Raw genomic sequence first — 24238 nt, 5'->3', positions numbered from 1 at the left:
CTCCCAGGAATGACATAGCAACTGGACTGAAGCCAGACAGTGACCTTCTGCAGCCTTCAGCGCTGCCTCGTGTAGACGTGAGTTTGGAGAGGACTCCGCTGCAGACATGTCACACTATGGCTGTGTTTGTAAACGGACACTCGGCCGCTCAGTGAATTGATGACCAGTGTTCTCTGATGTCAGTGTAGAACTTGAATGTGTCTGTGTCCCACTGTGACTGTCGTGTCACGACCAGGGAAACTTTAGCTCCACCTACCTGCCTGTTGACCAATGAGAGGACTCTTAGAAATAGTCTAAACATGAATCCACGCCAAGGTCAGATTCCTACACTAGTTGACAATTGGCATAGGTGTTGAGGCTTGTGTGTGTGTGTGTGTGTGTGTGTGCTGTTACATATGCTGTAAGGGCCCTCAAGAAAAGTAAACTAAGAAAAGTTAAACTTTGTGAAGACATTTCCTTAGTCCTCACAAGTTCAAGTGCTTTTTATAGGGATTATTTTTGGTGTTAGACTTACTTTAGGGGCTGAGGTTAGGAGTTTGGGTTAGGGTTTTTGTTAGGGTTAGGAAAGACTGAATTTAGTTCCCACAAGAATAGCTATACAAGCTTGTGTGTGTGTGTGTGTTAGTGAGGCCTTCTGTAACAGTGCATGACACACCACGTTAACACAACAGCCTCTGGGCATTTGAGTTCTTTACCCATTTTCACGTTGCATCACACAAGATCTCTCTCTCTCTCTCTCTTTCTCTCTTTTCACACATTCCCATATTCATTCACATACGCACAGACACCTTGCACAGCTAGTGTGAATGCACTGTCAATACAAATTGTATTCCCTAAGTCCCCAAAGAACATTTTGCAAAACGTTAACAAATCTGACATTGCACAACTATTGCACAATTACAGTGCACTCCATACATTAACTACATCTCTGGTTAAGATTCAGCCAAGATAGGTTTCCAAAACAAGACGATGGTGAGGTTGGTGAGCCAAATTGGATGATGTCTTGGGACAGCTAGCAGGGACAAAGCAAGATGAGCTCAAAAGCTTAATTGATTTTGTTAGAAAAAGTAAATAAGAATCTTTAGGGATGTCAGAGTTCACCGCTGCCCTTATTTTTCAGTAAAGTAAGGTTTTGAAATACGATAATACAGTCCCATATTTCTGAGAATAAAATATACAGTTGTTGGTTGACAAAAAGTGCTTCACATTATAAATTTCTTTCTGGAAAGCTTTCTAGAAGGTTTTGAGATGGGGGAGCAAGAGAGAGATGGGGGGGGAGGGAGAGGGAGCAGGAGAGAGATGGGGGGAGGGCGAGTGAGTGCTGTGAAACCTGCACTGTTACACCACTGCCCAATCTCCATACAGTTGAAACACAGCAGAACTACTGTGGTGATTCACACACTTGCAGGCAAGAAACATGAACGAGAAGAGGTATTTCAGTACTAAAAAAGGGAAACTGGATAACATTGTGTCAATGATAGTTGTTTTTCTGGGAAAAAAAGGTTTCTGCTCAGTTGTAGGTTATAAAGGTCTGAGTGTGTTTGTCTGTATGTGTGCAGAGTGTGTGTGTATCTGTGCCAAACCTGGGCCTAGCTCTAACACAGGCCTCGCTGATCCCTCATACGATACTGACCTCACTGTTCTACTCAGAGCAAGTGAAGAGGAGGAGGAGGGAACACTGGTCACATATCCAGGACGAGGTACAAGATCTGGTCTTGGGAAGACCTGGTTAGTAAAGATCAGTGATGTGACACTGGGGCTTGAAGATCTAAGCTGGGCATTGTCTCAAATAGTGTTGGATAACTCCATCAACCTGTCCCTTTGCCCTGATGGCCGTTGGCTTTTTCCTGGAAGAGGCTGATGGGGGGGGGGGGGGGGTTGTTGAAGCTGAAGGGGGTGGGGAGGATTAGCATCCCTGCTACAAGAGAGGAGTGAAGGCAGGGAGAGACAGAGTAGATGGAGTTGATGCAGAAAAAGAGCGAGTGAGGCAAGGTCCCTGGTGTGAAAGATGGTGTGGGAGAGTGAATGAGGGGGAGTGCAGAGCAAGCTTTCGCGCTGGGTTGCCCCTGAGTGCTGCCCATTCTGTGGCTTAGGATTGGCCTGGTATTAGGCGGATTTCTGGGTAATCTGGATAAGGCCAAAAATACCTTGAAGGTGAACAACGAGAAGAGCACCTCGCTCACCAGGAAATTTATTTTTCTGCTTTTACTTAATTGATTCATCCTTGTACTTTACATTATCCATGTTGGAAAAGGACCTAGAATGACATGCCTATTTTTAGTTATCAAGGCCATTCGTGGAACAGACAATGAATGGAATACTGGTCTCAATATGTATGATGGGATGCATCTTGTCATGTCAAACTTATGTTTGAGATAAAGGACATCAAGCACAGGTCACCGACATGCCATATGACCAGTGAGTGGTTGAAAGAAGGCCCTTGCTGCGACCACGGGTGAGAGTGCAGAAAGTTCTATCTGATTCTGGATCTGTGCTTACATTTTAGTCATTTAGCAGACGCTCTTATCCAGAGCAACTTACAGTAAGTACAGGGACATTCCCCCCGAGGCAGGTAGGGTGAAGTGCCTTGCCCAAGAGCACAACGTCATTTGGCACGGCGGGGAATCAATCCGGCAAGCTTCTGATTATTAGCCCGACTCCCTCACCGCTCAGCCATCTGACTCCCTACTTATAGGCATTGCGCTGTTTTGTAACATGACATGGCGTTCCTTCATGCTGGTGAGATGGGGTTCTGAGTGCAGGTGCTGCTCACCTGGCTACTGGAGGTGTTGTCTATCTCCTAGCAACGATGCCCGTAGCGACAGAGTTGAAAATCAACCGAGGAAGCAGGCCGGTAACAGCAGCACCTCTCTGGGTATTTGATGGCTAACTGTGTCAGAGATATGCAGTATCATAGTTGAATTAGTTCATCTCACTCCTCAGTATAAACACAGCCCCACATCCCCCAACAAATTGCTAGTTTAGCGGTGGCGTAGTTGGCCAAAGTTTTGTTTATAAGAGGAGGTCAGTTGTGCGTTGAGTCAAAACCCGAGGGAGGAAGCTATGCTGATGAGCATTGAGGTGACAAATGGATATATACTCTCAGCACACTGGGACACATTCAACTCACCAACACTAGTTAGTTTCAGGTATTTAATCTTTTTTTTATTTTTATTTTATTAAGAGACTAGTGTTCATTTCTAATAGTTAATTTGTGAAAACCATTGTTCTTTATCAGTGGAAACTTGTGTTGGCAACAAATATCCACCCTCCTCCTGTTGACAGCTCAGGGCTCTTGTTGCTCTCTCAGGCTCTACCCCACATCACATGATCTGGTGTCTACCCCTCATCACATGATCTGGTGTCTACCCCTCATCACATGATCTGGTGTCTACCCCTCATCACATGATCTGGTGTCTACCCCTCATCACATGATCTGGTGTCTACCCCTCATCACATGATCTGGTGTCTACCCCACATCACATGATCTGGTGTCTACCCCTCATCACATGATCTGGTGTCTACCCCTCATCACATGATCTGGTGTCTACCCCTCATCACATGATCTGGTGTCTACCCCTCATCACATGATCTGGTATCTAACCCTCATCACATGATCTGGTGTCTACCCCTCATCACATGATCTGGTGTCTACCCCTCATCACATGATCTGGTGTCTAACCCTCATCACATGATCTGGCAGCAGGAAATGCACCAGAGCAAGGCCTCAAAGTTACTCTCCTCGGCACAGTGACGCACAGACCACACACACACAGAAATATAGTGCATGCACACACACATATCTAGGCTGTGTCAGTACCAATGGGAACACTGCTTGTCCCTTTGACGTCACGCACACACAAGTGGTTTAAACACACATTGTTCCCCCCTCCCCCCACACACACACACACTTTCTGTCCCTGAATCTCCCTTTCTACCTTTCTCTCCCTCCCTCTCTCTCTCTCTGTCTCTCTATCACACATACACACACACACACACACAAATTCACGTTGGCACAGCAGAGCAGCGTCTGCCTCGAACAATCCGTGTTCTGTGATGTCACTCGGGATCGTCACCGTGGTGGTCCGTGTGTCGTACTCTGTGTCTCCTGGAGGAACACTGAGCTGTGATCTAATGACATCCAGTTCACTCCTCGAGAGAAGGCTTATTTAAAACGACTCGCAGCTGCGGGTGATTTTAGCAGCACCCTCCGAGCCGGCCGTGAGGGCCATGTGTGAAGGTTACAGAAAAACGGGGACACGTCGCTAAGGAGTCCGTTTCCGTTAACGTTGATTTAGCTAACCGTAGACTAGCTTGTTTTTGCTGAAATTCCAGTACAATTATGTGTTTAGTCCCCTTTGAGTTGTGTGGTGTCTTCCCTACGCTTGTTTGACTTTGTGTGTGTGTGTCAGCGGTAGCATTCCAGTGCTTGCGTCCCTGTGTTATCTGCTGTGGTAGAAGAGATAGCGCTGCAGACAGAACGAGGGGCAGGTCGTTCTGAGGCAGTGCGGCCAGGCCAGGCACGGCACGGCATGAAATGAAGTGGGCACGCCTGTGTACACACTGTGTGGGACCGAAAGACAACTCTGACCTTTTCAGTTAGCAGGACTGTGTAATGAAACAGAACCCAGACCCACGAGAAGCAAGACTATGCGCTGTGTGGTGTAGGCTACCCAAGCAATATGAAACATTCATTTGAACTTCTTTTCTACAATTGTTACATTGATATTAAAATCTTATTTTAACTATTGTTTCGTCCTTACTTTAACTATAGGCTACAAGCCACAATCTATGTCCTAGTGTACTTGTGTGTGTGTGTGTGTGTGTGTGTGTGTGTGTGTGTGTGTGTGTGTGTGAAGGCATAGGTGTGTGGACAGGCATTGTATGTGTGTGTGTTGCCCAATTTTACTGTAGGGGCCTGTGTGTGTATCTGTCTGTCCCAGAGACGGTCCATCCCTCCACAGATGAACAGATCAGTCAGGCCCCACTGGGATGAGGAGGAGCTACAGCCGTCCTCAAGCACACTCTGTTGCTTTTAATTCAGTAGCACGTAAGCCTGAAGTGTGAATATGCATGTTGAAGAGACATAAGACCGGCGATCTCGCTACCTACTCAGCAGTATTCCTCAACTGTCCAGGGTTAGCCAGGGCTGGGACAAAAAAAATGCCCTGGCCACGACAAAAGGTGTATAACGATTTTTATATATATTAAATATCATATTGGCCCCAAGTGCGTCTGCCCACTTGGGCAGGTATGCCAGATTATCAGTCCAGGCCTGGGGCCTGTGTGTGTGGATCTGTTTCACCAGTGGTTGGAACTGCGTCCTATATAGACTGAGAGAGAGCAGAGAACGTCACCATTACATGGGGTCTACTTTCCTCAGTCGTGTCTGTCTACCTGTCCGTCTACCTCTACCTGCATGTCTGTCTGACTGCCTGTGTGTCTGTTTGCTTGTCTGTCTGACTGGCTGCTGGTGACTCACCTAGACTTCTGCTCGGCCGACTGTCGATTTGGGCAACGTGGTTAATGCATGTGGAAAGGCTAAAGGCAAGTGTGCACACGCATTATATATTTGTCTCGTTTGTTCCTGTTATTTTTCTAAATGGATGAACCGCAGTAATTATTTTAACGTACCAGATACAGTATGTCCTCATTTTCATGGGTTATGTTATTTGACTTTGAGTGTTGGGGGAGGGAGGGGCGGTCGGGATTCTGTTTCCAGGTCAGTGGCTGTTTTCTCAGCTCAGTAAACCATACTGGGGTAGCTAAAGGAAGGCACCAGAAAACAACCAGAGAGTGGTGGGAGCCGTCTTGGCGGCGGGAAGGGACACAGTCATGTCTTCTGAGGGCAGGTGTATAGCTAGTTTTGGGTTGGCGACAAGAGCTACTGTTTTGGAGCTGCTCTGTAACCATCTGTAACCACATACAGACCCCCCCCCCCCCCCCAAAAAAAAGTCATTTATTACTGCACACTTAAGTTAAGCTAAGGCTAGTTAGCTGCTAGCTTGGCTGGGTTCTGGGTTGCAGACAGTGATGGTCTGCCTGGTACAGAGTGTTCGTCTCACACCTGTGGCTGGCTATAATACCTAATCAGACCTAATGAGGAACATTGATTCATCTTCATTTGGTCCACACTGGTAGAGTGGCAGGCAGTGCAAGAAACACATACTTGAGGCCTGTTTACAGATGAACACTTATTCTGAGAGGATGGCAAGATGGAAACCATAAAGAAAAACAAGCCAGACTGAAATGAGTATTTTAGACTTCCAGAATCCACCAAGTGGATCCACGTATTACCTCAGAGCTAAGAAGAGCCGCCATTCCAGGATTACCCGGCATCCTGGTGCCTGCTCTGGGAAGAGGAAGCTGTTTACTCTCTCTATCTCTCTCTGCTGACGTCCGCGCCCCGAACAATGTCATCCAATTTCCTGTTTTTCACTTTAGTGGAAAGCCACTCTTCCAGCAGTGTGTGAGGTTGGGCGGCCCTAGGAGCAGATCCATAGGCCTGGATGCACAGAGAGCAGGATATGGGGTCATCGCTGCTCTGCTATGTAAATACATTAGGTGTGTTCAACGGGAGCAGCTCTCTTCTTTTTTTCTTTTCTCTTTTTTTCCCCCTCTCTTTCTTTCTGTTTTCTTTCCTCTCTTTCTGTCTCGCCATCTCAGTGGAGATGACAGCTTAGCAGACAGTGAAGGTCTGTCTTCAACATGACAGGCCAGCTGTGAAGGTTATCCTCTCCTAGAGTGGACAAAGAGTGTGAGTATGTCATGTTCATGGCAATATGGTTGGGTTTTCTGGAAATCTGCTGATTGGACTATTTTGGCAGCCGGTCTATCCCTTTGTCTTTCGGTTTTGTTTACGACGAGTTTTCGGTTTATGAATGGAGTGGATTGACGGAGGATTCACCCAAATCTTGGTCCATTTGGAATCCCTGGAAAGCATACTAACTGAGTCTCTGTCAAAACTCCAAGGACCAGAATACAGTGCAGTAAGCTAATACTTGCATTCACAAGGTCTGCAGTGGAACAAAAGTGCATCTGCTTTAGCCTCTCCCCAGTTCAACAGGCCTGTCACTTACTGTTAGCAACTCACAAGCCCTGGCTAAATCAGGCCAAAGTGTGTGTGCGTGCTCACTCGCGTGTGTGTGTGTGTGTGGCACAGCGTATAGTCAGGGGCATGAGTGCAAAAGCGCCCCCACACACACACACAAACACACACACCATATCCATACTGCCCGCCTGGCCCACATGCTCACTCACTTTCCCCTGGTAGAGTGCCAGCGTGATGTTTGAGGGATGCAAATGCCTGGGTGAGTGATTCATGTGTGTGTGTGTGTGTTGTACTGTACTGAAAGAGCTGTATTCTGTCTGGGGAGGCAGGCTGTGCATGTGTGTGTGTGTGTCACTGTGTGTGTCTGTGTAGAGCAGGATGGCTATTTCAGTTACACAACCTCAGCCGGCGTTGTATTGGTTCTGTCAGCGTCAATTAGAGCAGGGAATGTCCCACTGCCAAGCCTGAGACTGCTCTTCTAGAACTCAGATCAGGATCAGGCCAACTCTGTGTTCTGGTACATGAAAAATAATTCATTCAGCTAATGCTTTTATCTAAAGCGACATACCAATAGTGAATATGGTACTTACAGCAGATAATCAAAGACCAGACGTGCACAGTTCGAATAGTATTTCAGCGGATAGATCCCAGGAACAGTCAGCTAGAACTCTACCAGGACCAGGCCAGAGCGTGCTGCTCTGTTTGAATTCTACCCAGACTCACGAACCCATGTGGCCAAGCTCCATACATCTGATGATTGTCCTCTGCAACAGCTTGGCTTCCATACCCTGGAGGACACATCATCACAGTAAACATCACATTGAGATGTTATCTATCTTTCCGCATTTTTTTGTTGTTGACAAGAATCTTAGTTGCATTTAATTTGATCAAACAAAGAGTGTTTTTGTTCCTCAACAAAATAAATCATTTGACTGTTGAAAGTTGATTAAGCTTTTAGTTTATTCATCCTGGCCTAACTTAGCAGCTGCAACCTTTCTTCTAAAGCTACTGTAAACAAACCACCTTGGAATGATTGGTAGCTTGCATTTAGGTACACAGGACATTAATTTGACACGATTTTGATTTATAATTGACCATTTTCAGGGTATAGTACTAAACACAGACACATACTCATGCACAGAAGCACACACAGACAGATTGGGACTGCACACACGAGGTTATCATGAGGATGTGCTCTTGTGTCTGTGAGAGATCAGATTATCACAGTTCTCATCAGCAGTGTGGCCTTCTGATGTTGGACTTGCTCTCTGTGAGTTTTCAAACAAGCAGAACCCAGTGGGGCAGTGACGTCAATTACTACTGTGAGACTTACTACTTACCAGCTTGTTTGTACAGATTTTTTGGTGGCGTTTTCATGTTTTCTCGACAGGCTTACATTTGAGTGATTGGGTGATTGAGACGTGCCCCGGCTTATTCTGACTTTTCCCTCTGTATGTTCCTCACGTGTGTAGATTGTTTATGGAGAACCGGAATCCTAGAGGGATGGTGGTCCGCAAGGGGCTTGGTTACTATGGTTACTAACCCCTGTGCTGGGTTCCATTTAGCAGGAGGGAAGCAAAATTATTTGCAGACTGGTGGAGAGAATTCAAATGTGGGGAAAGTGTGATGACTCGTCCATCAGTCTGTTTGTAATCAGTGACACAGTGTTTATTTCCTCTACATCTCTGGGCGGATGGTTTTGAATTTCTATCCATACTGAATTGGATTGCAAGGTCCACTGTGTTGTGTCTGATCCAATTTCAGGTTCCAAGTAAATTCAACTTTGAGATCAGTCTGTCGGAGATGTGGCAAGAATGAAGAGGGTGCTCCATGCGAGTGTTCCGGAATGTCCCAGTCAAGGCTCCGTGCTTCTAGACACCAGGTTAAATAGTGTGTCCTTCTAACCACAGTCTGTCTCTTTTCTCGTAGACCACACTAACAGAGGTGCAGTTTGGACCAATGAAGTTGTACGAAGACCAGCTTCAGGTACCGTATCTTGCCACACCACAGTATTCATGAAGCTGAACATGAGCATGAAGAATTTCCACCACACTGTGAGCACATCTCTGTCTACGTACAGTGTTGATGATCTACCCAGTCTTATATCTCTTGAAAGCCTGGTATTTTATGACTTTGGTTCTAGACCAATTTTAGATTGGGTCCATGTTTTGCTTTACAATTAGAAGGTCAATGAAGGGCCAGAAGTGACAGTTGACATGTTCAGCAGTTTAGGCTACTCTTTAATTAGAAAGCGATGCCACCCAGCTAGCTTTAAGATAACAATCACCCATTCAAGCCACAAAAAAAAAAAAAAAAAAAACTCTTAATGGACACATTGTGAGTGTGACGTACCCCGGGGTTGCCACGACAACTGGACCAAACACGAATGACTATAAACATACCATAATGAACAATGCATGTTATATGAGAGCCACACAGAAGGAGCAATGGATCCGCATGAGCCTTGTCACCGCAAGTCAGACATTCTCCGTTCAGTTAGTCATTATTACCGCAGCTCTGAAACACTCTGCTCTCTCCTTTGTCATGTGTTATGTAGTCAAATAGAGGTGACTGAAGAGAGACACATAGATAGACAGGCAGACAGGCAGTTTGATGGGGATGCCTTTAACCCTGTGATCTTGGTTATTTCTATCATTGTTCATTTAGTTGTTGTGATCCCACTGTCATCCATTTAAGTGAATTGTTTTATAGTTCTAATGAAAACTACCTCAAGCTACTGGGAGGTGAGTAGGTCATTTTATTGGGCCTGTGTGAAGGTTCAGTGTCCGTCCTCAGAGTTCCGTCCTCAGAGTTCCGTCCTCAGAGTTCCGTCCTCAGAGTTCCGTCCTCAGAGTTCCGTCCTCAGAGTTCCGTCCTCAGAGTTCAGACAGCGTTCATATCACCCCCCACTCCCCTCTGATGTCTGGAGGTGGAATACTACAAACCACTTAGAACTACATACTTCACACATTCCTTCCTCATTTCACTTGTGTGTCCCAATGTTGCCCATGCTGTTGTGCAGGCTTCCAGAGATGTACGTGAATAGTTGTGTGAATGGTTAGCAGACAAGGAGAGAGGTGTCTGGCCACACTACAGGCCTCTGACGAGACCAGACCCTGTCTTGATCCTATGCCTCCACCAGAATGTTGACTTTTGTACCGACATTGTAACCCTAAACCTAACATGCCAATGTGGAATTTGGATCTTATTCCCTGTAGACCCAAACATTGCTGCGGCACTCGATTATGATAGGGCAGTTCATGATGTTGTCATAAAACGTTGTTTGTATGAACAACTTACACTCTGCCCTGAGTGGCCTGGTCTGTGACTAGCCTGTGACTGGCTTTATGAATAAATAATGGAATACAACCTCCCCCCCCCGGTTGATTCAGAAGGATAATCATACAGCAGTAGACGCTCTGTCCACACACACAGTGATACGCAGGGACTTAACTCTCCCGCTCTCTGAACAGAAACACGTCTTTGTACCTTAACTCGATTTTGCAGTTGTGATGCAACCCGGAGACCGCTGAACAAACTTTCCATTCTTTACGTTCATTCTGCTCCCTGCCAACTGTTTGAGGTGACGTCTGTTTGGGAGAGTGACTCATGAATCTGCGCTTAGTGCTGCGGCGCTCCTTGGAGGCGGGCCTAAAACTCCTGCCCTGTATCCAGTAAGGGCTTCTATGGAGTTTGCTGGCAGCAAGTGTACGTACGCACCTAAAAACCACGTGTGACGATGGCGTCTATACCCAGAGCGGGTGAGGGCCACAGCCAGTCAAGGCTAGCTTGGCCAGTAGCTTGGTCAAGACAGTGGACATGGGACCTGTGGAAGCTGGATACAGGACAGCCTCAGGGTTAAGCATGGGCAAGGCTGGTCTATCACACCGTCTTTTTTTTTTCTTCTTAATTTCCTTTGTAACTTTTTTTCGGTGTACGTCACATGATACAGTTTCTGTTTGAATATGTTGGCGTGTCACTGTGTCCGCTACCGGCTGTGTTTGTGGACGTCATTATTTCTATGGTAACCGCTGACCCCTCTCCCCCTCTCTCTCTCTCTCTCTGGTTCAGGTACTTTTAGTATTTGCCAAAGAGGACAGTCAGAATAATGGCTTCTACTGGGCGTGTGAGAAGGCCAACTTCCGGTGCAACGTGGCGCGGACCCCCGAGGCTGCGCTTGAGAGTCTCCTGGAGAAGCATCACGACCTGGTCATCATCGACCACAGACATTCCAGATACTTTGACGCGGAAGCACTATGCCGGTACGGTTGTCAAAAGCTCCCTCTGTACAGCGTCCACACGAATGTACTGAATCACACATTGTAACGGGCTCCTCCTTTTTCATGCCACGCTTATGAACCACAGGTCCTCATGCTTGAGCTGCTTGTCTTAACAGAAATAGCCTCTCCACGTCGCTCTGCTCTCATCTGAATGCTACATAATGCTAGGCTGTGTTCAAGTGTGTCGGTGGGCCATTGTTCAACTGCAAGTCCATCTAAAGACAGACAGGATGTTGTAGTGACACTGGGTTTCCTAGCTGCTCTGCGAGGGTGGGCTTGGTCCAGCTCCGCTCACAGACTGCTTGGCGGTGAAGTCACCACCATGAGAAATGAGCCGCAGTCTCCCACAGCCCCCTCTCTCTATCTTTAGCCTGCAACTCGACCAAAAACACGTTTGCAAACATTAATTTACCTTGCCCGGCGTGCATGTTCACCCTATTCATGGTGGCCAGTCTATACGTTCAGTGTGCACGCACAGCCCCGCGGAGGACTAAAGGGCCTTTATGGCCGGCGGCAGGGGGAAACCACAGGCCAATGAGCTGCCTCGTACACTGCATTCTTTCAGAGGCCCGCTGGTGGACCTTGCCTGGGCTCTGCCCGGGAGAATCACACTGTGAATAACTGAAACGACATTGATGTGATGCCTTGGTCTCTCTCTCCGTTTACATTCAGGTCAATTAGAGCGGTAAACTCCTCGGAAAACACTGTGATAGTCGCCGTTGTGAAAAGGTACGTAGAAGCCCGACCACCTCTGACCTCTTGTGTCGCCTGGATGGTGCGTGGGATCACACGGGACAGTCTGAGTCAGCATGCAGCCTGTAGGTTCAGATGCCTGTCGTTCTGTCTCTGCTTCTGTAGGCCTGACAGGGAGGAAGCTGCAGTGATGCCTCTCATCAATGCCGGCTTCAACAGGGTGAGCAAGTGGTCCTCCTCACTCCACAAGTTTGAATACATCCACCCTCTGAACATGCTTGTTCCCGCTCATACTATAAACTCAATACTTTGCAAAGATGATGTTATACTTTGGAATAATTATGTTCCGTCCATAATAATGATGTCAGGTGTTAGTTTAGAATACTATTCCCTATGTTAGCTATAATAATGCAGTTAGCTACTATGTTACTGTGCTATTATGTCAGCTATTATGTAAGCTGTTTGCTCGATTTAATACAAGTGATAACCAAAATGTCAGTGTTAGCGCTGAAACTTGTAAGTAGGTCAAGTCAAATCAGGATTGCGCTACACACAGGTCTAGCACTGATGGAGGGAGTCAGTGAGATAACCAACGCATGCAATGCAGTCACAAATGCCAAAGGTGAAATCGTGAGTCATTGATTGGTTGATCCATGTTGACTTGTGTTGACCTCTGACCCCGCAGAGATATGTGGAGAACACCAATATGATGGCGTGCTATAATGAGCTGTTGCAGCTTGAGCATGGAGAGGTGCGCGCACAGTTCAAACTGAGGTGAGAGAAACCATTCTCTAAATCCACCGCACACCTGTCAGTGTTTGGGCATGACGTTTGTCAGATACCAGACTTTATCTCAGGCACTACCCAGGGAATCAATGTTGAGAAGCTTCCAGAGATGTGTTTTACGCTAAAGCCTCATTCGTTTTTAACCATTTGGTTTTGCGTAATCGTAACTCTCTCTGTCTTCCCAACACTTCTCATTCTCTGTATCTACAAGGGCCTGCAACGCTATTTTCACTGCTCTTGAACAAAGCCAGGAAGCCATCGAGATCACTTCGGAGGACCAAGTGATTCAGGTTTGTTTTTACACCAAACTGTCAAGAGACACATGGTATCAAGAGCTCCAGTATTGTCACCTTCAGTCGTAAGAGAAGTCTCTCTCTCTCTTTTTCTTTCGGTCTGTTTTTCTTTTCGCCAACTCTCTCTATCTCTCTCTCTCTCTCTCTCTCTCTCTCTCTGTCTCTCTGTCTCTGTCTCTCTCTCCATGTGTCTCTCTCTCTCTATCTCTCTGTTCTGTGTCTTTCTCTCTTCCTCTAACCCTCTCTTTCTTTCTCTCTCTTATAGGGTAGTGTTTTCCTTCTGTTTGCACGCCTGCTGATGTCTTGTGACCGCTGATATCAGTGATAATATCTGTGTTCTCTTTCCTTCAATGGCTCCTTCTGTCCTCTGAGCCACAGAGCATCTTATCTTATCGTTCTTTTTTCACATAAAGCAACACTTGTGTGTCCCTGTTACTGGAACTGCGTTCTAGAGCATCGGAAAGCCGACTTTGGAAGCTCTTTGTGATGGTGGTCGTTTTCCAGTCATCTGTACTGACACCTTTGCTCTCTCAAACAGCTTCAGACCAGATCCCTATCTATGTTAAGGTGCGTGACCCCCCCCCTCTCTCTGTCTGCTCTTTCGCAGTATGTGAACCCTGCCTATGAGTCCATTATGGGCTACCAGCAAGGAGAGCTGATAGGAAAGGAAATCATAGAAGTGCCTAAAAGTGAGAAGAACAAACCGGATCTCCTAGAAACGATTAACTCCTGCATACGGAAAGGAAAGGTAATCGATACGACTATCGTTTTTTTTTTTTTTCTGCTCACGCATCTAGATCATTATACATGCGGCATTGGGATAGTTCGATGTTATCCCACGTAGCTGTTAACTTGCTTGTGTGCTTGAAGGTGTTGCGTGTGTGTGTGTGTGTGTGTGTATGCTAATAGTTCTGTGTGTGTGTGTGTTACCTGTCCGGCAAGTCACACTGCAGCTCTGTTTCATGTTCTGACATCAGTGGGGACTGGCTGTGTTGGGCTGCGTCTACAGAGAGAGGGAAGGTCGCTCCCAGACAGTGTAACAGTAGGACAGGCCTTTTGAACCAGAGCACCAGACCAGCGGTGGCACACATGAAACGACTGGACTGCCACACTACCCCCCCCCCCCCCCCCCCCGCCCCTGTCCAGTAGAGCGTCTCATCACACTTTGATAAACCTGGATGACCCTTCTTTACCATCCACAGACCGAGCCACCCTCCTCCTCCTCCTCCTTCATCATTGACGAGCCACCAGTTTATTAGTGTCGTGGCGCCTCACCTGTCTTGTGCTTGCCTGTCATGTCTTCTCCAGGAGTGGCAGGGTATTTATTATGCCAAAAAGAAGAATGGAGACAGTGTTCAGCAGAATGTGAAGATCACACCTGTGATTGGACAGGGAGGGTGAGTGGCGGAGTTGCTGTCGTTCGGATGATCCGGGGGAAAATCACGATGATGGACCAACGGCGATGGCCTGTATTTATAGTCTGTTTATTTTTCTTTCGACAGAAAAATCAGACACTATGTGTCTATCAACAGGCCTTTAAATGATAATAATAGGGTAAGAATGGTTTATTACCATGACAACAGTAGATGTGTGCGATCAGTTTGACCCAGATATTTCAAGCTGCCTCTCTCCTTTCGTTCTCCCAGACTGACAAGTCCAGTGAGCGCGTGCAGGCAGAGTCTCAGACAGGTATGCTGGTTTGCTGTAGATCTAGTCTGTCTCGTAGTGCCCAATATCAAGTGCCCCCCCCCTCCCAGCCCCCCCAAAATATCATTTAGGGGATTGGAAGGTTGCCTTGATATCTACACTTCCTGTATGTACGCCTTTTTCATAATTCAAGGGCAGCTGCTATCTGCAGTCTGTGTTAGCCCCACCGAGGCAAGGTTACTACGGAGGGAGGTATCAGGCAAATCTTCCTACCAGTTGTGTGGTTATCGTGGTAGTGAGCATGTGTGTGTGTGTGATGTGCTCCTGTCCCCAGACATCCAGCCCAGTAAACATAAGGACCGTAGGAAAGGCTCTCTTGACGTCAGATCCACCACGTCCAGAGGGAGTGATGGTGAGGGCAGAGGGGGCCGGACAGTGGAAACTCACTAGCTTATCAAAACCCACCAGGTGTTAATTGGGCACACCTCCAGAGACACGTCTGAAGTGTGAAATTTGAGTATCCTGACAAATTAGTAGGAACAGGTCTTGTTGTCTTGCAGGGTCACTGCCGTTGTTTTTAAGCTTTGTCAACTTCTTTGATTGATACAACAGACTTTTAAAACATTGTTATTTTTCCCCCACAACAGGAAGTTCCCAGCGAAGGCATTCGTCCATGGCTAGGATCCACTCCATGACCATCGAAGCTCCCATTACCAAGGTACGTCTTATCAAGGTCACATGGCTGTTCTGAGGACACACAGGCCCATCCTCTAGTCTTTTCTGCTGTCCTAACAACAACAACAGCCGCTTAGTCATGCTACTACAGTACAACTGCCTTGAAGGACACAAACACAACAGTCTCTGTAGGTTTGGCAAGTTGTTCCATGTGAGACAGGATTCTTGACCAGAACTCGGGTTTCTCTGTGTTGGGGAAAGATACCCCAAGGTTCAGTCATGTGATATTCTCGTAGTCCCCAATGTTCTGTCATGTGATATTCTCCTAGTCCCCAAGGTTCTGTCATGTGATATTCTCGTAGTCCCCAAGGTTTTGTCAACTGACAGAGTTCAGTTCCTATGTTCCATCACATGACTGTGCTGTCAGCCCCTCTAGGCCTGTTCTTCTCCAGAATAGAGCTACTTATGAAGCGGCTGACTGTACTGTGTGTGTGTGTCTGTAGTGCGCGTGTATGGCATTTGTGTGTCATAGACCTATTATTAAGTAGAGCAAGCATCATAGCTGTTTAAAGATGGCATCCTGTTAATTTCTACTGGGCTGCTAAAGTGCTCAGTGGCGCATTGAAACTCAAAACGCAAAACCGAGATACGGTCTGTGCCATGTCGAAGCAATTTGCCACTCTCAGGGAAACCTGACTGTAGAGTGACAAGACAACTTCCCCCGGATTCATAATCGTAACCGTGTGCTGTTTCCGTCCTCCTCCCTCCTCCCCTCCCTCCTCCTTGGTAGGTAATCAACATCATCAACGCGGCCCAGGAGAGCAGTCCCATGCCGGTGGCGGAGGCGCTGGACCGCGTCCTGGAGATCCTGAGGACCACCGAGCTCTACTCCCCCCAGCTGGGCACCAAGGAGGAGGACCCCCACACCAACGACCTGGTGGGGGGCCTGATGACGGTGAGAGCCGTCTGGGCTCCAGGAAGCTGGCAGACCCAACCCTGTCCCTTACTCCTGACTTCCAGCAATGCTTTAGTGTGTCCATACGCCAGCCTCAGTTGTGCCCGCAAACTGTAGGGTACTTGCTTTTATGAAACCTTACCTCAAGTGGTAGGTGGGGTGCTGATCGTGCGGTGGAGAAGAAGATGTTATTAGTGGCACTGAGATGGTTGTTAACTTCTTAACTGCTCTGGGCAGGACCAGCGTGGTTAGGTGAGGTCTCTGGTTGCGAAGAAACACACTCTGTCTTCAAAAGAACACAATGACTTAGATGATACAGAAGGTGCCAGGGTAGTGAAGGAGAGAGGGAGGGAGGGAGGGAGGGAGGGAGGGAGGGAGGGAGGGAGGGAGGGAGGGAGGGAGGGAGGGAGGGAGGGAGGGAGGGAGGGAGGGAGGGAGGGAGGGAGGGAGGGAGGGAGGGAGGGAGGGAGGGAGGGAGGGAGGGAGGGAGGGAGGGAGGGAGGGAGGGAGGGAGGGAGGGAGGGAGGGTGGGTCAGGGTGGTGAGGGAGGGAGGGAGCCATGGTGGTAAAGGAGAGAGCACCAGGGTGGCTGTCTTGGTTATAGTCCCAGAGGAAGTGTTAGATTGTCCTTTGTGCTCTTGTACACTGAAGAGGAAAGACCTCACACGCGCATACACACACTCACACACACACACACACACACACATACAGACTTCTTCCTCCCAACTCCACGGGCTTGGAAACATCCTGTTCCAAGGGGTTAGATGAATAAACATGACTGTTCTTACACAAGTAGTTACACACTAGAGGCTGTGAGATGATCATGGTTGCTCGGAGATGATCATGGTTGCGCGGAGATGATCATGGTTGCTCATAGAGAGGGCGCATGTATCCACATGGGGTGGAAGAAGTGCTGAAGCGAAATAGAGACTGATGGAATCCGAGAGCCATGGACTATCTCCATGGGTGTCTTGTCTTGTTAAGCTGTGATCCAAACAATTATTTATGTAAACTCGTATCTATTTACACGGTGGGTGTTATATTTATTTCTTTTGTGGACATATATTTGTAGTCCCCAGTGCGGCGCTGGATGCTGTGTGATTCCTTTTCAGCCCAGCAGCTCCTGCGAGTGTTTGTTCAAAGCGGAGCTGTCATCTTTCTGGGGAGAAAGTCTTAAAATAACCAGTGTGTACAGAGGCAACGCCACCATGAGACAATACTCAGGTCAAAGATGAACCAGTCTTCTCTTCCTTTCTCACTCGTGAAGTAAACACTTTACTCCCTGACACACACACAGACAGACACACACACAGAGAGACTGACACTGACTGGACCCATGCATTTATAATTCTTTCATATTTCGAGCTGGATTGAGTCCAGAAATGGAATCCACAAAGTCCTGAGTAACCCTCCTAACAATGCAGTTAATTTGCCACATACCACAGTGTGCAGCGTTGATATGAGGGACGAATAAGGAAGTACAATAAGGATATTGGATAATTTACTAAGAATCGTCTGACACATTCTAAATACATTCTCATACATTCTAAAAGCTTGAATGTTTACACAACTGCTGTGGTTCATATTTATGGTAATACTTTCTAAGTGGTGTATTAGGTTGATTAAAATGCCCCTGCTTGGCTGCACATTTCTCACAACCAGACGCCTCAGTGAACCTAGCAACATGGCTGCACAATCCACTATTACACACGCTTCAAAAGCCCCTGTCATATGACAGATGAGGGAACAGAGGGATTTTGGCATGGTGACACCCATCATAGTGTCTTTAAACTGAGTTACGGACTCCTGAGGTAATGGTGACGATTGTGATGTTGTTTTATTGACTCTAGCTCATTTTATCTCTCATTTTATCTCTCTCTTTTTGCAGGATGGCTTGCGCAGACTGTCAGGAAATGAGTACATCTTTGCTACAAAGCGTGAGTCCTACTTTATCTGGTCATAATGAGCTGTCCTAGTTCGATGAAGGCTCTGTATTAAAGGAGGTGTGGTCGTATGAAAAAGTGAATGGCAATTTATTATTTTCCGCTCAATCTCTCTCTCTCTCTGTTTCTCTCTCCCTCTCGCTGTCTCCCTCTCGCTGTCTCTCTCTCGCCGTCTCTCTCTCTCTCTCTCTCGCTGTCTCTCTCTCTCTCGCTGTCTCTTTCTCTCTCAAATTCAGAGCCACACCATTTGCCCAGCCACCTGACCACACCTCTCTCATTGAATGACATCCCCCCTCGCATCGCCCAGACCATGGAGAACGAAGACTCCTGGGACTTTGATGTCTTCAACCTGGAGGCCGCCACCATGAAACGGTGCGTAAGCGTGTGAGCTGGGTGTGCGAGCACAAGTAGGGTGCAGGAAAAGCGAGGTCGGCTATCAAACGTGCTGTCGCTTCTCTCACCCAGGCCTTTGACCTACTTGGGCCTGAAGATCTTCTCTCGCTTCGGGGTGTGCGAGTTCCTCAGCTGCCCCGAGGCCACCCTGCGCTCCTGGCTCCAGGTGATCGAGGCCAACTACCATGCCACCAACTCCTACCACAACTCCAGCCACGCGTCCGACGTGCTGCACGCCACTGCATACTTCCTCTGCAAGGACAGGGTCAAGGTACGCTTCCAAGGACAGGGTCAAAGTACGCTTCCAAGGACAGGGTCAAAGTACGCTTCCAAGGACAGGGCCAAGGTACGCTTCCAAGGACAGGGTCAAAGTATGCTTCCAAGGACAGGGTCAAGGTATGCTTCCAAGGACAGGGTCAAGGTATGCTTCCAAGGACAGGGTCAAGGTATGTTTCCAAGGACAGGGTCAAGGTACGCTTCCAAGGACAGGGTCAAGGTACGCTTCCAAGGACAGGGTCAAGGTACGCTTCCAAGGACAGGGCCAAGGTACGCTTCCAAGGACAGGGCCAAGGTATGTTTCCAAGGACAGGGTCACGGTACGCTTCCAAGGACAGGGTCAAAGTACGCTTCCAAGGACAGGGTCAAAGTACGCTTCCAAGGACAGGGCCAAGGTACGCTTCCAAGGACAGGGTCAAAGTACGCTTCCAAGGACAGGGTCAAAGTACGCTTCCAAGGACAGGGTCAAGGTATGCTTCCAAGGACAGGGTCAAGGTATGTTTCCAAGGACAGGGTCAAAGTACGCTTCCAAGGACAGGGTCAAGGTACGCTTCCAAGGACAGGGCCAAGGTACGCTTCCAAGGACAGGGCCAAGGTACGCTTCCAAGGACAGGGCCAAGGTACGCTTCCAAGGACAGGGCCAAGGTACGCTTCCAAGGACAGGGCCAAGGTACGCTTCCAAGGACAGGGCCAAGGTACGCTTCCAAGGACAGGGTCAAAGTATGCTTCCAAGGGGGACGGATCACTTAGAGAGTCAGTTATATTTCTTAAAGCCCCAGCAGACATTGATTCCTAATCTAGGCTTCCATACTACCTTCTGACATGGACTAGTTGTCTGTCATAGTGCCCCAGTGTCCGATGTGTATTCGCGGGGACGTTATTGGTCCCAAGTGTGTCAGTGGCCCAGGATTTTCTTGAACGAGTGCTGGTTAAGCTGATTACCAGCCAGTCTATTTCTAACCTCTGAGAAGTTATATTTCATTGGCTTAGCCAGGGGAGCTTCAGACCATCATGGTCACTTGGGACCTCAAAGCTGTAACCATGGAGATAGTCATCGTATGGACGGAAAAAGCACCCTGTTCTACAGTAACACAGTCAATTTCACAGTACTGGATATGTAAATAAAACAAAATAATTTGCTCTTATTTGACAATGGCATATTAATAGTGTGGTTCCCCCCCCCCTCTTAACAGCAAAGTCTGGACCCCATAGATGAGGTAGCAGCCCTGATAGCTGCAACTGTCCATGATGTGGACCACCCCGGCCGCACCAACAGCTTCCTGTGTAACGCAGGAAGTGAGCTGGCCATCCTGTACAATGACACGGCAGTGCTTGAGAGCCACCACGCAGCATTGGCCTTCCAGATCACCACCAGAGATGACAAGTGCAACATCTTCAAGAACATGGAGAGGTCAGGCTGTCAGGCTGTCAGTGTTGTTTTTTCAGCTTGTCAGTAGACTGTTAACAAATAACAGCACAAACCTAAACCTAAATCAGAGAAATACCAGAGTGGTATTCAAATACCTTTTCGAATGATCCTATGTTGTTTAGAAGATATATCACTGTGTCTAGCTTGAGATGTCTGCTGGACATCCTCTCATGAACAGTCAAGGGACGTGTGTGTGTGTATTAAGAGAATAAGTGTTGTGGAGGCTGGGGAGTAATGTGATTGCAGTCCCTGAGTTGAATGGCTCACATGTGTTGGTCTCACAAAGGGAGGGAACAATGACTTCATTCATCCCCGCTGTCAATGCAGTCAGAAGGGTAAATCTGTCCACAGGCCCTTTCATCCTGTTCACCCCGCTGTTTCTTTCTATCTCTCTTTCTCTCCCTCTCTCTCTCTTTCTCTCTCTCTGTCTCTCTCTTTCTCTCTCTCTGTCTCTCTCTCTCTCCTCCCTCTCTCCCTCGCTGTCTGTAGAAACGAGTACAGGACTCTACGTCAGGCAATCATAGACATGGTTCTGGCCACAGAGATGACCAAACACTTTGAACATGTCAACAAGTTTGTCAACAGCATCAACAAGCCACTGGCTGCCCTGGAGGAGAATGGGGTGAGATAAGCAGTGTTACAAATAGGTTTGAGACATATACAGTACATGCACAGCTAACTGTAATCCAGGATGGAACAGCAATGCTGGTTTGAAAGTACTTGTGGCCCACCTTAGCTTTGGAACAGTCTTGTGTGAGGGGAGAGAATTTTACAAGCTGGTACCATCTTTCTCATCACTATGTGGAATGCACAGCACAGACATTTTAAAAGATCTCTGGTCTTTTTAAGGGGGGAAAAGGAAAAAGAATTCCCTCCTCATATTCCTGTATTCAGCTCAAACTATGTTCACAAACTGACAAAGAGGACATTTTGTTTTTGTAGATATAATCATTAGAGCTACTCATCACCATCCAACCACTCTCAAACCTGTCGGTTCTTTGTTCTGTCTTAAAAGCTCTCTTCACTCCATAAAATAAATGTCGGACATGTGGACTTCTGAGCAGGACAGAAAGTGATGCTGCGGTGCGTGTGTTGTTTTGCTGACAATCTGTCTTGCATATGTCAGGGGAACAATGACGAGGAGTCAGTCAAAGGCATCCTGACGTCCCCAGAGAACAGGATACTTGTCAAGCGCATGCTCATTAAGTGTGCAGACATTTCCAACCCCTGCCGGCCGCTGGAGCTGTGTATAGAATGGGCAGGACGCATCTCTGAGGAATACTTTGCACAGGTAATGAAACGAGACAGACATGGCGTCACCGTCTGGACTGTAGATCAAGTCGAACAGCGTTTCTGCAGTGTTTTACAATCAATTGTGTACCTCTTTATATATTGTGTCTGTCTACTAACAAGTGTGTCTGATTGCTTGTCGTTTAGACGGACGAGGAGAAGAGACAGGGTCTGCCTGTGGTCATGCCCGTGTTTGACAGGAACACCTGCAGCATTCCCAAGTCCCAGATTTCCTTCATAGACTACTTCATCACCGACATGTTTGATGCCTGGGATGGTAGGAAAGCTTGTGTTCCTGCTCTGAGTAACGCTAGAACCTGTTAATTGGCTAGACAACATGAGCTTATTAAATGGTTAAACTGTCATGCCCCATTGACTCTTCAATAACGTTTCCATCCAGCTTTCGCAGACCTGCCCAACCTCATGCAGCACTTGGACAACAACTTCAAATACTGGAAAGGCCTGGATGAACGAAAGCTGCACAGCCTGCGACCTCCCCCAGAATAGGAGCATCGTTTGCAGGGGGTCGGCCCTGGCCCCTGGCCCCTTCCTGGGCCCCTTCCTCCAGAGTAACCTTCCTCTCCTCTACCTGCGGGGATGTCTCTCTCTCTCTACCAGCCCATCCCAGCAGCCCAGGGCCTCCACTCCTCCGCTTCTGTAGCACACGCCAAGTCCGTCCAGATCGACTCTCTGACAGACGGACAAGCTGGAGCCTGAGTTCCGGATCAGGATCTCTCGCCTGTCAGAGTGGACGGCATCCTCATTAACTCCTAACGCCGCGCAGGCATTGGACGGAGCAGCTGGTCAGGTGACTTGTGAGACGCACCCTCAGAGCCACCCTGGCACAGAGTCCCTTTCCCCCAGTTAAACACACGGGTCGCCCCTCTTCATAGGAGGGGTCAGATGTTACTGTCTATGTTGAACACTGCTGGTTCATGGGTAGAGCAACAGAGAAACACTGTCTGGCTGGATTTTGAGAGCTGGTCAAGCTCCTGCTGAGCAAAACTGAGGATCAGGTGGTCATGAGGTCACGTGATGCAGAGTCAAACCCAGACCACGGATGACGGCATCAAACCTACACCCATCTGTTGTGACAAGGCCGAATTACTCTCATGTGCCCCCAGAGGCCACTTCACAGAACTACACTCCACCCCTTATTTTTTTTTCTTGCTGTATTTTCTTAGTTTTGTCTATCAGAAGCACGTCCACTACAGCAGGCTAGGGAGATGTATAGCAACTCAAGGCTATTAAAAGACAAGAGGGTGGGCATGTTTTCATGGGTGTTTAAGGTGTTCAACTTTACTTGCGCCACTGGTGAAAGATACAAATTTAAACACCATGATCATAGGTAATTAAAAGTTTGGTTAATTTATTTGTTTTAGATGTTCCACATTTTCTATACTAAAAATGAATACAAATAATTAGTTGATGGATAAATAAGTAAGTAAGAAAAAGCCAAAGCTGATTAATATGAATTCAATAACGGGGTCTTATCCTTGATTATTACACATATGAAACATTAACATTATAAACTTTTTTTCTTTTCTTATCACAAGTACAATACCCGTTTGAATGAACACCTTTGCATTGCACTGTAAACAATAATTGAAATGTCAAAGTCTCAGTGATATGTTCATTGAATTTAAGAATTAGCTGTGTTGTGTTGATCACCTGCGAGTTTGTATATCTCCCTCACTTCTGTTTCACCGCTGTTATCCGGCCTCTCATAACAGCAGAGATCTGTGAAAACATTTTGGACTTGAATGATTTTTTGCCCAGAAATTTTTGTATCTGGTTTATCCTACTGAAAAAGACTGCCTTATTTTATACAATATTTATACAGTACATCCCACTGTGCAACTGCAACGGACACCTGGAGTTTTTAATGACATAGTCAAAAAAAAGTTATGTTCAAGTAAATCTCAATATTTTTATAGACTATGAATTTTACACTGGAGGGACAGCAAATGAAACAGCCGTTAGCTATCTGAGTACCTGTGAAACCATGTTCATTGGAGAGGCATTTCAGTCATGTAAACAGAGAACTCTATGGTTTATGAAGGATGTGGATTACAGGATTGTCTATCACTGTCTTTAACCAGTCGCCTGGAAGCCAGCTTGCTTTGATTTTGACAAACATCATTCTATATCGGCCATTATATTTTAACATCATTCTATATTGGCCATTTTGTCTGAGATTCTTACGTGCAGACAAAGTACCCAGGGAACTACCCACGGTTGGTTTCAGATTAGGATACTAATATATGTTAAAGAATGTTGCTTATTAAGATTATTTCCTATTTAAACAGTATATAAAATGCCATAACACATAAGCAAACATTGGTTAATAAGAGTGTATTGACCATGGTATCTTTGTTACTCTCTTCAGAAGACCGACGTAAACACTCAGTAAGGGGATGTTTGTTCCCTCTGACTCACTACTTCTGGTTCGGAGGAGCTGAAAAATGACAAAAAAATTGATAATTATTCAATGGAAAATAAAATAATGACGATGACTAGTTTGACA

At 47.0% G+C, this 24238-nt stretch overlaps 1 protein-coding gene across 3 annotated transcripts in view; it reads left to right on the top strand.

Moving 5' to 3' along the window:
* Positions 1-24227, top strand: part of pde8a (phosphodiesterase 8A) — a 31042-nt gene extending 6815 nt beyond the window's left edge. The window contains exons 2-22 of one of the 3 annotated variants that reach the window (XM_084682191.1): positions 8981-9037; positions 11123-11313; positions 12004-12060; positions 12190-12244; positions 12710-12798; positions 13022-13100; positions 13711-13851; positions 14412-14500; positions 14606-14657; positions 14750-14792; positions 15085-15162; positions 15398-15468; positions 16216-16380; positions 18269-18317; positions 18560-18695; positions 18789-18987; positions 20186-20403; positions 20911-21043; positions 21548-21712; positions 21859-21988; positions 22112-24227. In XM_084682191.1, coding sequence (XP_084538317.1) covers positions 8981-9037; positions 11123-11313; positions 12004-12060; positions 12190-12244; positions 12710-12798; positions 13022-13100; positions 13711-13851; positions 14412-14500; positions 14606-14657; positions 14750-14792; positions 15085-15162; positions 15398-15468; positions 16216-16380; positions 18269-18317; positions 18560-18695; positions 18789-18987; positions 20186-20403; positions 20911-21043; positions 21548-21712; positions 21859-21988; positions 22112-22218 — 2304 coding nt within the window. In that variant the 3' untranslated portion in view covers positions 22219-24227. Of the gene's footprint in view, positions 1-8980; positions 9038-11122; positions 11314-12003; positions 12061-12189; positions 12245-12709; positions 12799-13021; positions 13101-13641; positions 13852-14411; positions 14501-14605; positions 14658-14749; positions 14793-15084; positions 15163-15397; positions 15469-16215; positions 16381-18268; positions 18318-18559; positions 18696-18788; positions 18988-20185; positions 20404-20910; positions 21044-21547; positions 21713-21858; positions 21989-22111 lie in introns of all 3 variants that reach the window. The other 2 variants (XM_084682190.1, XM_084682193.1) reach the window with 2 other exon arrangements.
* Positions 24228-24238: the final 11 nt, after the last annotated feature.

Source organism: Hypomesus nipponensis, chromosome 19, assembly GCF_054491055.1.
Source record: "Hypomesus nipponensis isolate SF chromosome 19, ASM5449105v1, whole genome shotgun sequence".
Lineage (NCBI taxonomy): Eukaryota > Metazoa > Chordata > Actinopteri > Osmeriformes > Osmeridae > Hypomesus > Hypomesus nipponensis.
This window is presented reverse-complemented; position numbering and strand designations above follow the sequence as displayed.